Raw genomic sequence first — 15,991 nt, forward strand, 5'->3', positions numbered from 1 at the left:
GGTGCTTTATGTAATGGTTCACAGGTAGATGAGCTTATATATGTAAAATAAAAATAAGATGAATTATTTTTCTGGCCTTACTTGCACAACCCATCTCAAAAATATTAAGAGAAGAAAAAGAGAACAGTTCACGATTTTTCCATAACCACTAGCAAAGGGACAGACACGGTCACATGAAGAATGTGAGCAGAAGCTGCTGAACAGCGCCACTGCCTTCCCACTGAGTCTGCTGCCTGCTTTCTCTCCAGAGTACTTAAGGAGGCAGGAATGCCATTTATGCAAAAGCCATAGTGCTGTCAGCTCCAGAAGACTATAGAATACTTTATTTCTGTTATGAGAAATTTCTTGATTTGGAAATAGATATTTAAATCCAAAGATTTTTTTTTCTGCAAAAAAAGAGAAAAAAACACAGATTTTATTTTTACCAGTATGTGGTGCAGAATAACATGCCAACTATTCACTTACCTTTACAGAACTTGCACATCTTGTCCACAAAATAGCTTTCTCCCCTTTATGTTCTCAGCAAGTATGAACCATACGAGGGTACTAGTATGTCTTTTTTAAGTATTAAAATTAGATACTAGCATTCTAAGTTTTAGCACATGGGCATATATTACAAATGAAAATAAAGAAGGAATACAAAGAGAGTAGAGAGTAATAAAATTAGTGGTAGTTTATCAATGGAGGCATTTAAAGAAATAAACACATGATAAAAAGACCTCATGAGTATTCTTTAGGGAAAACATTTTTAGATGTCAATAATTTTGGCAAGTGATAGTTTCTTAGTATTGATTCTGATGTAGAAATGTGTTCAATATCATACTTACATATTGCTTTAGATTGTATTCACTTTAGATGACTCTTCAAGTTTCTATCATTTTCTTCATACTTACTGTATCACATATGAGCATTTGGATTAGGATTGAGTGCCTGTTGTGTAAAAGTTTATTGTGTTGTATCTAAGATAAATGAGCAATGGCTCTAAAGCCTAAATATCGAATATGGTTCTAAGATCATCATATACACATGTGCAAGATGACCATGTATGTAGCTTGTCAGTGAAAGTGACATTCTTATATGCATTGATTTTGTTTATCAAAAGCAGTTACTTGGTTTTGGTTCAATTCAGTGTATCACATTTTAACAAATCAGTATAGCATAATAATATAATTTTGTCCACATGAATACAGTGTAGAGAATTTCTCATTATCTCTGATAGCTCTGTTTATAGTTTTAGTAAGTAAAGAGATTGCTATTGCTATCATAGTAAAATTTTAATCTGGATATAAAAATTTAATTCTGTGAGGAAATTTAGTGGAATAATGTCAAGAGAAGGGAACTGTGCCAGGGAGAGAACTTCAATAGAATCCCTATGGTTCAAGTAAAAGTGAATTGATATCTTGTAAACAAGACACACAGTGATTAAAGTTTCAATTCTAACCAAGTCTGTTTCTCTATTAAATCAGATGAAATGCCTATTGCTTTTGAAAATTGACTTTTCTTGGATCTTAACATATTTAATATAGCAATAATTCTTATAAGATCCTTACATAGTTTGTAAATTGTACATACTGATGTTTCTGCTATTATTTTTGCTGAAGTTCACAGAAATTTATGTTAATGTGTATAGTAATTTAAATGAAAATATGTTAACTCATCAATTAAAAAAATCCAAAAAATCCCGTATCTTTTATCTACAAAAATACGGAAAGGATATAAATGAAAATTCAACTAACAATTTTTAAAGAATTTTTTTGAACTATGAGGTGCTTTGTAGAGTTCTTATTTCTTACACTCAAATAAATTTTATTGAATTCATAGCTTCTTGATTAAATAGTTTGGTTGAATTGTATCAACATTGAATACAATCTTTTATGTGCATTTATGTGTTCACACAAAACATCTTCATGTCATTATTAGAGATAGCAGTGTTCTTACTGGGTATAAGATAGCTGTTTGCAAACAGTATTACTTAGTCAACATTCTATATTGTAAATTTGCATTTTCTTATCACTTAAAATGAATAATAGAATTAATTTAAGATACTTCAGATGTTTTCAAAGTTGAATGTCTGAAATATAGATGAATCTATGGAACAAAGACTAGATTTTTTTTTTTTAATGCAGAAACAAAACTTTTGTGGTAGAAAAAAACTGAGGTGTTTTAAGAGCCATGCAGAGAATAAAATCAACTATAATAGTTTTTGGTGCAACTATCCATCAACAGAATAAATGCACTCTTCAAACTATGGAAACTTACTTTTAGAACTCAAGTCATAGTTGGTGCATACTAGCAAAATCCATTTTTGAAAGAAAATATGTGTGCATTGTGCATCAGGCACAAGCATATATGCATGTGTGTGTGTGTGTGTGTGTGTGTGTGTGTGTGTGTGAGTCTTTGCTGATCTCTTTGCATCTGATCATAACAGCTCAAAGCAGCTTTAGGAAAAAATCCATAAAGTCTACCTGTGTGTATTCAAATCACAAATTCCAAATCCTAATCTTGGAGGAGTTTTTGTATAGCTTGTATATAAAGCACTCGCATAACAACATCAATGTAGAGGTGACACAGTGCCTCAGTGTGAGTGTGGTATTGGGAGAGATTTTCATAGAATTTCAGTGTCGAAAAGGCAGCTCCATGAGGGCAGATATTGTTTTATATTCTGATCACCAAAATGTTCCAACTTCTAGAAGGCTGCAATATGCATAGTGAGTATTCAATGAATATTTGTTGGATGAATGAATGAACAATTTGTAAATGATCATCCTACCTTCATTATAGATCATAAAAATGAAGGTATGGGTAATCACAAGTTATTTGTGTGAGACAAATGATGGGGAAAGCTCAATATGAAGTCTCCTCAGGCAACCGTATTGTCCTTCAATAATTTTACTATTAAGGGCTCAATTAGTGATACAAGTCAACATCTAACCAGAATTAAATAACTCAAAAGAAAATTTCCTATGAAGCATCTTATTTCCTACAGACCTCCTTATTTAAACCATTCTATAATTCAAGATCATTTGCACATGAGGTAAATGAACAAGGGAGTATCAATTTTTTATATAGATTTTTTAGCCACCCAATATACACTTAACCAATGGTTTCCTATGCTGGCATGTTAAGTAGGGCATATGCAACTGTATACATTTGACTGCCATGGTCCTTGTCACACGAATGTTTCCTCTTGTTATATAATCAAGTGAAAAAAGAGAAAAACAGGGAAACAAAAAGACGAACACACATCAACACAATGAATTAGTCATATGATCCAGGCTTTAAACAAAATAAGTGCAGTTTTGAAATTTGGGGATTAAGTGAATCCATAGTGACAGTGATCTGAGGAGGCAAATTTAAGGAGCTGTCATTTAGGCTGATTCTGAAAATCACAAGTTAAACCTTTAAAAGGGACATCCACATTGGGATTGGATGTAGAATATCTGTGCAGGCAGAAGTATATGCCATTGGAAAAGAGAAACAAGAGGGGTGCTCAACTTTTGACTCACAATAATCAGTAGAGTTGGAAATGCTTGCATCTGATAGTTAACACCCGCTGATGAAAATGAAAACATTTATAATCTGCATAGTAATTACTATGAGGCACTCATTTCTTTTATATTGTTCAACCAATGTTTGGAATGTAAAAACAACTGCTTAATATTTTAAAACAGAATTTTTATAATACTGAAATACAGTATAATTTCATATACATTTGACTATATTTTCTATTTGATTTATTTATTTTATACATGTTTCCCAGGATAGTCCACTGGTCTTACAGTCTGACAGAAATGTAACAGTGAATGCAAGAAATCACATGGGGCAGTTAACTGGACAGCTGACAGTAGGTGAGTGTTTTGGGGTAAAAATTACTTGTAACTTCTTACTCCATTTAAGTTGGAAAAAGTTAAAGTATGCAATTTTTCTAGTATGTAATTCACAGCCCAATTATCTTGTACATGATTTTATGTGCCATAGACTAGTTATGGTTTCCTTTATTTAATAATTATTCTTGGCAATATGTTATTGTGGGACTGAATTACATTTGTTGTGCTGCTCATTTGTCCTAAAATATGAAATGCACCATTTTCCTAAAAAATGTTTTCATAACCCATATTAAAGTATAATAAATATACTTTACAAACATGTGAAATAATATCTAATATAATATCATAAGGTCTATGTATCTGTTTTAGGTAATTTCCTGATATTAAGTGCTTATATAAATTAGCAATTATGTAAATTATTAAATATAATAAATGTTAATATTTATCAATTATTTATAAAGTTTTTGTTGAAATTCTCTACTTACTAAGGATTTTAGGACCAAAGTTATGATTTAAGGTAAAATATTAAGTTTTCTTCTATTATCAAATACATTTTAGAGATTCATATTATAACAAAATACATATTATTTTTATTTAACTCAAATTTTTATAAATGACAGATTGAAAAGTCAGTGGCAAACATGTAAAATTATACACAGATTTGATTTGAATGTAGATGCTGAAATAATTTTAGAACTATATCAGTTCTGTGACAATATTATGTAACATAATTGTAGAGCTTTAGTTCAATACCAATATTTATCTATATTACAGTTCTGTTAAACCACATCATATATACATGGAGACAGTGAGAAAAAATGTAACTTATGATTTCGAGGAGTGGGTTATCTTCATTTTAATGCAAAATTAATTGTCATTTAAATGCAAATGTATGTCTTAATTATTTGTGGTTAAATCATAGAAAAATGTAACATTTAAAATGTGATATTTATAAACACTAATTTTTATTGTGTCCAATTCCTTTATAGTTATATGAATATTTTTGTTATTTGCTTTAATGAAGTTGAAAAGGAAACATTTTATACCTAGATTTTTTTCTAAATATGTAATTCATTTCATTTATAAATGTTAAATTTGAGTTTGCACATTTTTTACTTCATAAAAGTTTGTCATTAGATAGCTTTTAATTGCTATAACTGGACATTATTTTGTGACAAGTAAATGTATCAGTTATGAAGGAGAGCTACAGCAAATTGATTAAAAATTAGAGGAAAGCAGTATTTCATGGATGCAGATCTGATTCAGAACATCAGTTCCTCAATTTAAATGTTAATGAAAATTTGTGATTGTTATTTTAGAACTGTGTACGCAGGCCTACAGTTAAAGGTCTACAGCAGGCAGGTTTCTTAATATCATAATTTTCTTAAATTCGAGAACTTTTCACAAAATTTAATTCTCTTTTGCTTTCATTTCTTCATATAAAAATGTTCTTAGTGGAAATGTCAAAATGCAAAACAAGCACTAAAGACTATGCACCCAAGTCCACTGTCAGACATAATAGCTGCATAATTCCTGCCAGTAGAGTGAAATAACTGTTTTGGTTACAGAAATTGTAAACAGATGCCTTTTTCATTTCACTGGAGGTCTTCCTGAAAGAAATTTAAAGAATATATTGTGTTTGTATGTTACTCAGCTTTTCAAACTGATTTATTGTAGTAATAATATTTGCCAAATGAAAAAAAAAAAAAAAGGAGAGGGAGAGAAATGTTAAAACTTACTTTAAGAGTAGCAAATTAATAAGTTATGGCATGGCCAATTATTTCTCCGGGTACATGTACACTTATTCCAGTATGGTTTAATCTAAAAACTGGTCCTTTGAATGTAGCACTACTGAATTATGTCTTTCACTGCTTTGCATTTTTCAATAAACAGATCAAAAGAAGAGGGAGACTAGGACTGGGGCTGAGAAGCTCATGTATTCACAGTTGAGGGCAAAACAGAGAGAGCAATTTAATAGTTGGATTAGTAGCAATAACATTTTTCTCTTGGAGACTCAGTTTTCTCATCTCTAAAACAGGGATAATGACACTTAGGTAAGAATAACTTCAATGTCTTCAAATGGTAGGTAGTGATATATTGAATTTAGCGTTGTTTTGATGATGGTAATTGAAATTATTGGTGTGACTTAAATTACAAGTGCATTGGTATTTTGTGAGACATTTCATGATGATTTTTTGTTCTATGTATCTCTGTGATGGTAGTTAAGGTATATATGTTAGGTTTTGACATTATTGCAGGGATATGTCATAAAAATCACAGATAATGTCTATGTGGAAACCTGACTCAAGAAATTATGAATATACTTTATGTAAAATTTGAAGATATAATTGGATGAATTCAAGCAGTGTAAACAGACAACCTTCATTTTTAAAGACTAAATGTAATCATGTTAACATAAAATAACTAACCTTGTTTTTTTTTTCTTTCAATTTTTGTTTAGGGACATGTCCTTGATTAAAGTATTAAGATGCAATACTATTCTTGCCCATAATTATTTGTCAATATTTAAAATATTACAATATATCTTATATTTTAAAATATTTTAATAATGTATCATTTTAATAAAATATTTTAATAAAATGTAATATTTTAACAAAATGTGACAATTTTGAAATTATGAAATTGAGAATTATGAACAAGAATGATGAATAAGAATTTCAGTTATACTTCCTGTTCTAAGTAAAACAATAGTAAGATTTACACATATGTCAATTTCTGTTAGAAAAGCATAATCAATTCTATTATTGTAACAGACTTTGGATACTTTTTCCAGATTTTATTGTTATGGGAAATGAAAATCTGCTTTTCCAGTATCTACTTTTCCAGTTTGTCTTCAGAATTCTGTGTAAGAGAGTTAGCAAAGCATGTATCCATTTCCCTTGTATCTTTCTCTTTCTTTGTAAACCCACCTTCCCACTAATTCAGTTCTCAGGGATATGCGCAATCCAGGTACCAAGCAGGCAGTGTGCTCATTCTAATCCGGACTCACTCTCAGCGAATGAAACCAAATTATATTCATCCAATAAATACACAGACAATATTTTATGCATACCTGCCTGCTCAAATATAATCAAACTGCATTTAAATCTTTTTTAGACTTTGTGTACAAAAACCAATTTGACAAATATTTTTGTGAACCTAACAGTTCCAGACATCCCACTAAGTCTAAGATTCTAATTTTTCTTGACCTTCATAACTTTGGAGGAGATTAATGAACTCAAGTTTCTTCCTCCAAATTTTTCTTCTTAGAGTAAAGCTGAAAGAGAGGAATGAGATTGTTGGTTGAGAAGTGGTTAAAGAAAGTACAACATCCCGAGAGGTCAGACTCCCTGAAGAAAAAGCAAGAACTTTCTTAAACAAGTCTCAGAATCATGCTCCAGGTCAAAATTTTCTATTATTTGATCTATAATTACTACGTTTGTTAGCAGAACATTCCTTTTTTTATATAGACAACGAAAATGGTTTGTGATTTTAGGTGTTATATGTTTACATGTGTTGATAACATGGTACTGTTTTTCATAATTTTCCATCAAATAATGTTGATAGAAATGTGAATTATGTACCATCTGTGCAGAGCTTCTCTTTATTATGTTTGAAAACTGCTGCAATGTCATACATAGAATAAAAATAATTTTAGGGTAGTACAAATGAAATGTTCTTGTATAGTTTTGACATAAGCTTTCTTTGTAACACCAATAATATAATACCTGGCACTGTAGTAATAGAATTCGCTAAAAATATAATGTTTCCCTCAATGTAATTAGTTATCTTTTATTTACCAATAAGTCTAAATAATAGACTTAAGCTACTTTTATAGGTAGTTTAAAAATAAAAATGTTGATTTCAGTAGAATGATTGATTTTTAATAAATCTTAAATGACTGTTAAAATAGACTGTTTTTACTTGTCATAAAATATATTTTTATATTATATCATCTTTTATATTTATGAAATAAAATCTTTTAATAAAACAATGTCTAAAACTAATATGACTTATTGCCCTCTCATGACTTTTATCATATTCTATAGCTAGAGGATTGAAAAAGAGGATAAACTTGGAAATTTAACCAGAAATAGTCTTAATAGGTAGAATTAGTTTTGTTTCTATTTTTCCTTTTTAGGTAGTCCCACTCATTTAAATTTCAGTCACAAATGGCGATTCGGAGAAACCCAGAATGGCTGTGTATGTGGTCCTGTGACATAAACATAACAAGTTCCATGAGGTCACTTCCACAGCATTATTTCAGTAAAGCATTCGGGCTGATTGAGTTTATAAAATTAGAGTGTCGTTGTTCTAAAATTTGCTTTTAAAGTGTGCTTAAACTTCAATCTTAGGCTTTAAACAGCATCTCATTTAATTATTATTCTCCTTGTTTAATGTTCAATAAATTTGGGACAATGAATTTTGAATAAATTGGTTCCCCAGAATGACTAGCTGTTATTGTCCAGATCATTTGTTCATCTTTCATAATGTCTTTTCCATTTATGAAAAGTAAGTGTCATAATCAAATTGTACAAAAACCTTAATTACAATCTTTAATCCTCATTTTCTGTTTTTCTGCAGTAGTGCTTAAATGCTTATAGTAATAAATGGTTTAAAAACTCTGTAGTAATAGAAAGAATGCCATTTGCAAGAAATTAAAGAAAGTGACAGATTTAGCGCAAGATTTTTTTGTTTTCAAAGTTCACACTTGGAGGCTTAAACACCTCATAGAAGAGAAAACTAGAGTAGTCAGATTGGGTAGCAGGGTTGACTGGTTTCTTCAGAGGTCTTTAAGTTTTTGTGTTTTTTGCCCTAGGGACTTAAGAAGGAGTCAAAGTCAGGGGTAGGGATGATAATAGTCATATGTGCTAGAATTGGTTGTCTCCTCTTACTTAGGACTGTCAATCAGTTAGACACTTACAAATGAACTTTTGAAAACTTTATGACCAAAGATTTGCTTAATAAGAAAAATCAGAAAAATTGAACATTAAAATTCTAAAAGGATATATTTATCTTTGATTTTTTTCTTGTGTGTTTGAGAATTCATACACTGTTTTTGTTAGAAAATAATCTTTTTAAACTATAGTAATTTTGCAAGAAGATGAACTTTTTAAAGTTTCTCTTAGTACATCTTTATGCATAGGAAAACCCTTTATATCCTAGACAGAAATTAAACTACAAAGATTTCCTGGTGGTAAAGGTCTAAAGAAAAATACAACAAATGAAATGATCTTATATTCTCTAGGAATTAAGTATGATCTTTTGGAAAATACATGTTTTACACTGAACAAAATGAAAATATGATTTAATCAAAAGAGTGTTGGATTATATAGTATGCACTTTTTTTTTGACAACTCCGCAGTTAATGAAACACTGGGGTCTACTATTATGCCAGAAAAATGCTTTGAAATATGCTGAGAACATGAAAGCAAAATGTAGTTATATAAAATAATTGAATGGGGTACAAAGAAACATAACTTCTTTATTGGTTTAATTTAATTCAGGGATAAACATCAAAACTACCTGCACAAGCTGATATTTGTTTTTTATAATATTTCTTAATTTATATTTACTTCCACATGAGCTTAGTTTTGGTCAACTTGAGCCAAAATGGTGGTGATTATGACTCAAATTTTTTTCATTTCAGAAATAACATTAACTGATGATAAATAAGATTCTTAACTGGATGGAGGTTCCTCTGCCCATTTTCGTACAACTTGCAATACCCAGGACACATGCATACACATGCTTGTTTCTCCATAGAGCTGGATGAAATGCAAAACTAGAAGGGCTTTTAAAATAAAAATATTTCTGAGTCTGCACGCATAAAACTAATTAAAATATCAGCATTTTATTTCACGCAACATGCCACAAAATAATTTGAGTCTGGAAGCCCTTTTAAAAATATTTTCTAGTCAGCTACCATGGCAAAAGAAAATTTCATTCATTTAAGCAGTGAGAAAAATCTCGTGATTTAAAGGGAAACTGGTTTACTATTAAGAAATTAATACACAAAAAAGTTATCTAGGTTTTTTTTAAAAAGTGAGCAATTTTTTAAAGTTCTATAAATTTAAGATAATTCAGGATTTCACAGTATCTAAGACCCTGATTGCCATGATTAATTATAGAAAATAAAAAAATCAGAACATAAGTTCAATGAAAATTATTATAACATGGAAATATATGAATTTTCAATATTATGAGGGCAACCATATGATTTGCATAATATATGAAATAATGTAGAGAGCATTTTCACCTAGATATCATGACATATCTCCACAATTAATGGCATGGATTCAGAAGCCAGCTAAATACCAGCTCTGTCACCTCCCAGCTATATGACCTTCTAGGCTTTTGTGGGGATGATAAGAGTATTTGCCTCCAATAGCAGATATGAGAATTAAATAAGCTGATATATAAGGTTTTGGACCACTCCCTGGAGAATAGTATGCATTATGTATATGTAATTTTTATTAGATATACATGCAAATAACTGTACATTTGGCCAACCCTCTGGGCTTCTTATGTATGAAATGAGTCTATTTTGTTAGACTGTCTCTGTGGTTCTTTCTTATTCCAAGTCTAAAAGTGAAGAACTTTTTTACCTCTAGAGGAAGAAATCAGTCAGTGAAACTTCTGATCCATTTCTTTCCCCAATGTTAAATAATCATTACTGAAGGACATCAGAGTGGATATTTTCACACCTTTGACACATATTATAGGAACTTATTTTGATGCTCAGATTTAAAGTAATACACTAGTTATGCCTTTATTCTTTCATCAAATTCTGGATAATAAAAAGTGTTTTTTAAAATGAAATTTAATTCACAAAATAATTCAAAAAGTCCAGTCAGCTTATTTTCATTCATACTAAACAGGAACATGTTCTTTTCCTAAATAAATGGAGGAAAATGTAGATGAGAGTTTTATAATAAATATTTAAAGACCCCTAAAGTGACATGTAATCTTGCGTTAAAGCAATTACTGTGAACACCTGGGAATCACTTAATTGACTGCAGATGGTGTAGGACATATAAAAAGTAGAAGGTTACAGAAAATTCTCACATACCAAATTTAACTTTTTTATCATTGACTTCTTTTGTTTTTAACTGAGAAAATACTGTAATGGTCTGGGACAATTTAATAAGTATGAATATTTTATGGAAAATGAACTATGTTAATATTGGAGCACAGACCAACAAAACCCTTTAGGTTTAATGCTACATGTTCATTTGAAATGATTAATGCATTGTTGATTCTCAGTTCATTATTAATTAATTAACATGAATTAAACTAATATTAATTGGTTTAATATTAATTTATCAAATTGGGAAAGTTGCAAGTGGAAGCAGATGCCTATGATAATCAGTAGAGGGATGACACTTGTAGAAATTAGGACCCTCAATCTCTGTACTCAAGTAGGATGAGAATTAAGCCTGAAGGAAAGACACTAATGCACGTTTCAAAAAGTTATCACATAAGAATTTACATTATTTTTACCATCCTGAATCATTACACTCACTTTCCCAAGTTACTGTGTTATTACTTAGTAACTATGCTATTACTTTAAAAATGGAAAAACAAATTGTCTCAAATATTTAAATTCTCAATTATTTGTAGAGAGAAAAGGAATACTACAAAATTTTCTTCCTAGAGAACCTAAAACAAAATCTAATATAGATGACCTGGCTGGTCAATTTCCAAACTTTGCTGCCTCTTTCTTTTCCAGGTACTATGTGCCTTTGTCTTAGGTCAATGCTGCAGTTCTGTGAGGCCAGCTCTACTTATCAGTGCTGTGTTATGGTCCTAAAGACCATTTTGACAAAGTACTGACCTCAACTTCTTAAGACCAAGAGTGGCCAATATGCTAAAATAGGCATCATTCATATGTTAAGGAGTACCAATGCGTTGAGTGATAGGAAAATGAATGAAATTTCTCTCTTTTCAGGCAAAATATGTATTTCAAAACATGGTCTTTGATACCAATATCTATAGTTGTCAAAAAATAGTAAATCTAGTGAAGGTGATAGGATAAAATGATAAATGATGTTTCTTTTAACATATTATAAGTGTTTACGTTATAAAGTGGCATATACTTCCATTTTAGTTCTATCTAGGTTTACTTACATATTGATAAAAAGAGATAATAGGGCTGGGAATATAGCTCAGTGGTAGAACACTTGCCTAACATGTTCAATCTCCAGTATAATTTTAAAAAAGCAATAAAAACTTTGCTCAATAAGCATAATGCAATAACTAACTAGTTCTAAGTTTGTGATATTGAATACATCACTAAACAGATTAATAGCTATTTTATTTATTCTGTGATCTAAATGTGTATTCAAAGTATAACTATACCTCAGTGTTCAAATTGCAATTTCTAAGAAGATTGTAATGAAATAAACATTACACATTACAAAGCCTGTTAAAGGAAAAATGTAGAGAAACAATGTAGAGAAATATAAAGAGTGGTTTGAACTTTGTATTTTAAATATTTAATTAGGTCTCATGATTTATCTGAAATTAATGAGTCTATAGCTTATACAGTTAACCAAGTTTTATAAAAGTGGACTCCTTTTGTGGGAACTCAGAACTGTAGGTGCATTTTTGTTCCATAAACAATTAACTCATTGAACATGCAGGTTATGTTGGTCTTAGTAAGAAACTTCTCTGGAAATTTGGTTAATGGGGCATAATGCTCACAAATGTAAGGTTTAGAGGACTAATTATCCTAAAACATCTGGAGGTAGGAAGCTAAATAAAATTTGGGAGTCCATATGTACACAGAAGATTGTTTGAGTATTCAAGGATCTAGATGAGATCACAAAAATCCCAGACTACTAAAGAATTATGCTAATTGCTGGGTTATGGGGTGGAGAGAGAAACTGTGGGGAAGTCATTGCTTATGATGGTGTAGGTCTATTAACTCCAGTAGCTTTGTTCTTGTAAGTGTCGCTTTGGATTTTGTGTTAACTCTTATGCACCATTTTAGAGAAATTCCTAATCAGATAATGTGTGCATAAAAAATTTAAAAAAGACACAGTGGGAAGAGAGAGCTGAGGATAGGAAGAAGAATACATGGACCACAGTGATTCTTTTGACTCCATGTATTTGTTAGAATCCTGACAATATGTACTTTATAATGAAGAAACAGTATCAGCAAAATCTCTCAAGGACTTCCTTAAGATTTCTATCCACCCCTAAGGCTAGGGATGTAGCTTAGTGATAAAGTGTAGAGCACTTGACTAGCATACATGAGGTCCTAAGTTTGATCTCCAGCACTGCAAATAAAAAAAAAAAAAAAAAAAAAAAAAAAAAAAAACCTATCCATCGTTTAACCAGTATTCTTTGATTCAAATAATTAGTCTCATTCTGGAGAGGTAGTTCATACCTAATTTGAGAGACTAAGGCCAGAAGACCACAAGGCCAGCCTAGGCAACTTAGGCAGACTCTGTGTCAAAATAAGAAATGAAAAAGACTGGGGTCATACCTCAGTGCTTAGCATGTATGAGACCCTAGGTTTAATCCTCAACATGGCAGGAGAAAAAAATTCATCTCGTAATTCATTTTTAAACGTTTTCTACAATATTCTCTCTAGATGTTTTGTCATCTATTTGTCTGAAATCAAGAAAAGCTAATCATACTCATTTGCTTTATATAACCCTATGAGGGAAACAAAAATTTGTTCCTTTTATGATGACTTATTTTTAGTCTTCCCATTCTGAGGTCACGTATCTGCTGTTTTGTTTTCTAAATGCTTACAAACTTATCAGGCTAATGCATTATTAATACACACTACCTTCTTTTACCCTCTCCCAAAGGTATTTGAGCACATTAATAACTCATAAATTTTGGAGCCTGTTTTCTCATGTCATGTTTTTTCAGGAATTAAAAAAAAAAAAACTCTCTTTCCAATCTTACATTGATTTTTCTATGCTTAATGATTATATGAAGTTTCCTGTAGCTAATTCAATGACCAGGAAAAACTTAGTGGTTCGAAGGAAATAAGATTTTTTTCTCCCTTCCTGAGCTCTTTCTATTAGAATCTCCTTGTGCTTCTCATCTGCAGCCTCACTGATCACCTAATTTATGAATTACTTTTAATTGAATCCATAAATTTATTAACAATGTAAATCACACTAGAGGTGGGTAAACATATCTGGGGAATAAAACCTCCAATATTTTACAACAGAAGATTAACCACATACTTTGTCAGTGAGCAAGCACTGAGATATTGTAAAGCATGCCAATTTATAGTAACCAAAATATAAGAGTTTGACAATTCCATTTCCTAGAATAGATGCCAAGCTACTGGAACTTTCATAATGTCACTGTTGGAAATGCAAAATAGTGAAGTCATCCTGAAAAAACATTTACCTATTTCCTATAAATGTAAACATAGGAGTACCATATGGTCAAGCAATCCGACTCCTAGGTATTTGCCTAAGTTAAATGAAAACTTGTGTTCATGAAACAAAGTTTATAAAAATGTTTACATTGGTTATGTTCACAAATGCCTAAAACTAGGATCGACTCAAATATTTCTGTTTTAGTCAACTTTTTCACTGTTGTGACTAAATGACCCAACCAGCACAACTGTAGAGAAGGAAAGGTTTATTTGAGGGTTTATGGTTTCATAGGTCTTAGTTCATAGAAAGCCAGCTCCATTCCTTGGAACTCAAGGTGAGGCAGAACATCATGGCAGAGGTGTGGCAGAGGGAAGTAGCTCACATCATCACGAAGCAGAAAGAGAGAGACTCCACTCTCCAGATACTAAAGATATATCCCGAAGCCACACTCCAATTCCAATCTCCTCCAGCCACAACCTACCACTTCAATTAACCCAGCCACACCATATCACTTCAATTAATGCCATCAGGGATTAATTCACTGATTGGGTTAAGACTCTTACAACCCAGTTATTTCTCCTCTGAACCTTCCTGCATTGTCTCACATGTGAGCTTTTGGGGGACACCTCACATCCAAACCATAACAATCCCTCAGTAGATAAATGTATAAATAGTGACATATTAAGTCAATGGAATGGTATTCTACAAAAACAGTAGCAAAAAACAAGAAAACAATTGACATTATGTCAGATGAAATTTGTATACCATGTGGATGCATTTATATGACATTCTTAAAAAGACAAAATTATAGCAATAGGGGACGCATCCCTAGTTCACAGGAGTGAAACATTAGTCAGTTTTCCATTATTGTAATGAAATAATTGAGGCTGGTTAACTTTATGAAAAAGAACTTTATTTAGCTCATAGTTATGGAGGTTCCTGGCTTGGCATCAGCATTAGCTCAACTTTGGTGAAAACCACATGGAAGTTATTATTACAATGATGGGAAGTTGTGTAGACCCAGTGAGGAAACCAAACGGTGATAAAGGACTAATTGGTGTCCCAAGAGAACCACATTAATCCCTTCAGCAGGCACACACCCAATGACCCAATGACCTTCTGCTAGACCCCTCTCCTAAAAGATCCCATCCTCTCAATACTGCCACACTGAGGCCCAAACCACCAACACATGAATTTGGGGAGGTGAATAATAATCACATTTAAACAATAGCAGGTGGTGAGTGGAGAACTCATCTACCAAAAATTAAAAATAAAAAATAAAAAATAACACCACATCATTTTCTGGAGGGTGATGGATCTATTCTGTATTTTAATGTGGCTTTAGTTACACAGCAATATATACCTGTTGGAGTTCATTGATGTATACGCCAAAAAGGTCAAGTTGATAGCGCCCACATTTCCTTCTCTGATGACTTTTTTTCCCATTGGTGATTAGATTTCTCTGAATTTAAATTGAAGAAGTCTCTTTTTCTTAAGCTGTCATCCCTTCTGAAACTCTCCTGTGATCCCACAGATCTTGTTCACTCACTTTGTGAAACTTGAAAAATTCTGTGGCACCTATTCAGATACCATTAGTGTAGAAGAAAGTTTCACTTGCTATGCAGATTCTTATTTTATTAAAATAATCAAATCCTCCCTAATTATTGAAAGTCAGTGTAGATGAGTTTCATTTTAAGTCTTAAGATTGATAAAATTATTTACAAATAATTCCCAGCTGAAATCTTTATCACTAAACCTGCCCCTTCTTGTTTCGTCAACCACATATTTTATCTAAGTTATGTGATGTATTCT

General features: G+C 31.4%; 1 protein-coding gene across 1 annotated transcript in view; it reads left to right on the forward strand.

The window, feature by feature from the left end:
- The window catches only part of SGCZ (sarcoglycan zeta), a gene marked incomplete at its 3' end in the record, with an annotated part of 1,109,249 nt that overhangs the window by 989,135 nt on the left and 104,123 nt on the right, over nucleotides 1-15,991 (forward strand). Inside the window, exon 4 of the mRNA XM_079142768.1 lies at nucleotides 3,761-3,848. Coding sequence (XP_078998894.1) covers nucleotides 3,761-3,848 — 88 coding nt within the window. The remainder of the gene's footprint in view (nucleotides 1-3,760; nucleotides 3,849-15,991) is intronic.

This window comes from Sciurus vulgaris, assembly GCF_902686455.1.
Source record: "Sciurus vulgaris genome assembly, chromosome: 5".
Classification (NCBI taxonomy): domain Eukaryota; kingdom Metazoa; phylum Chordata; class Mammalia; order Rodentia; family Sciuridae; genus Sciurus; species Sciurus vulgaris.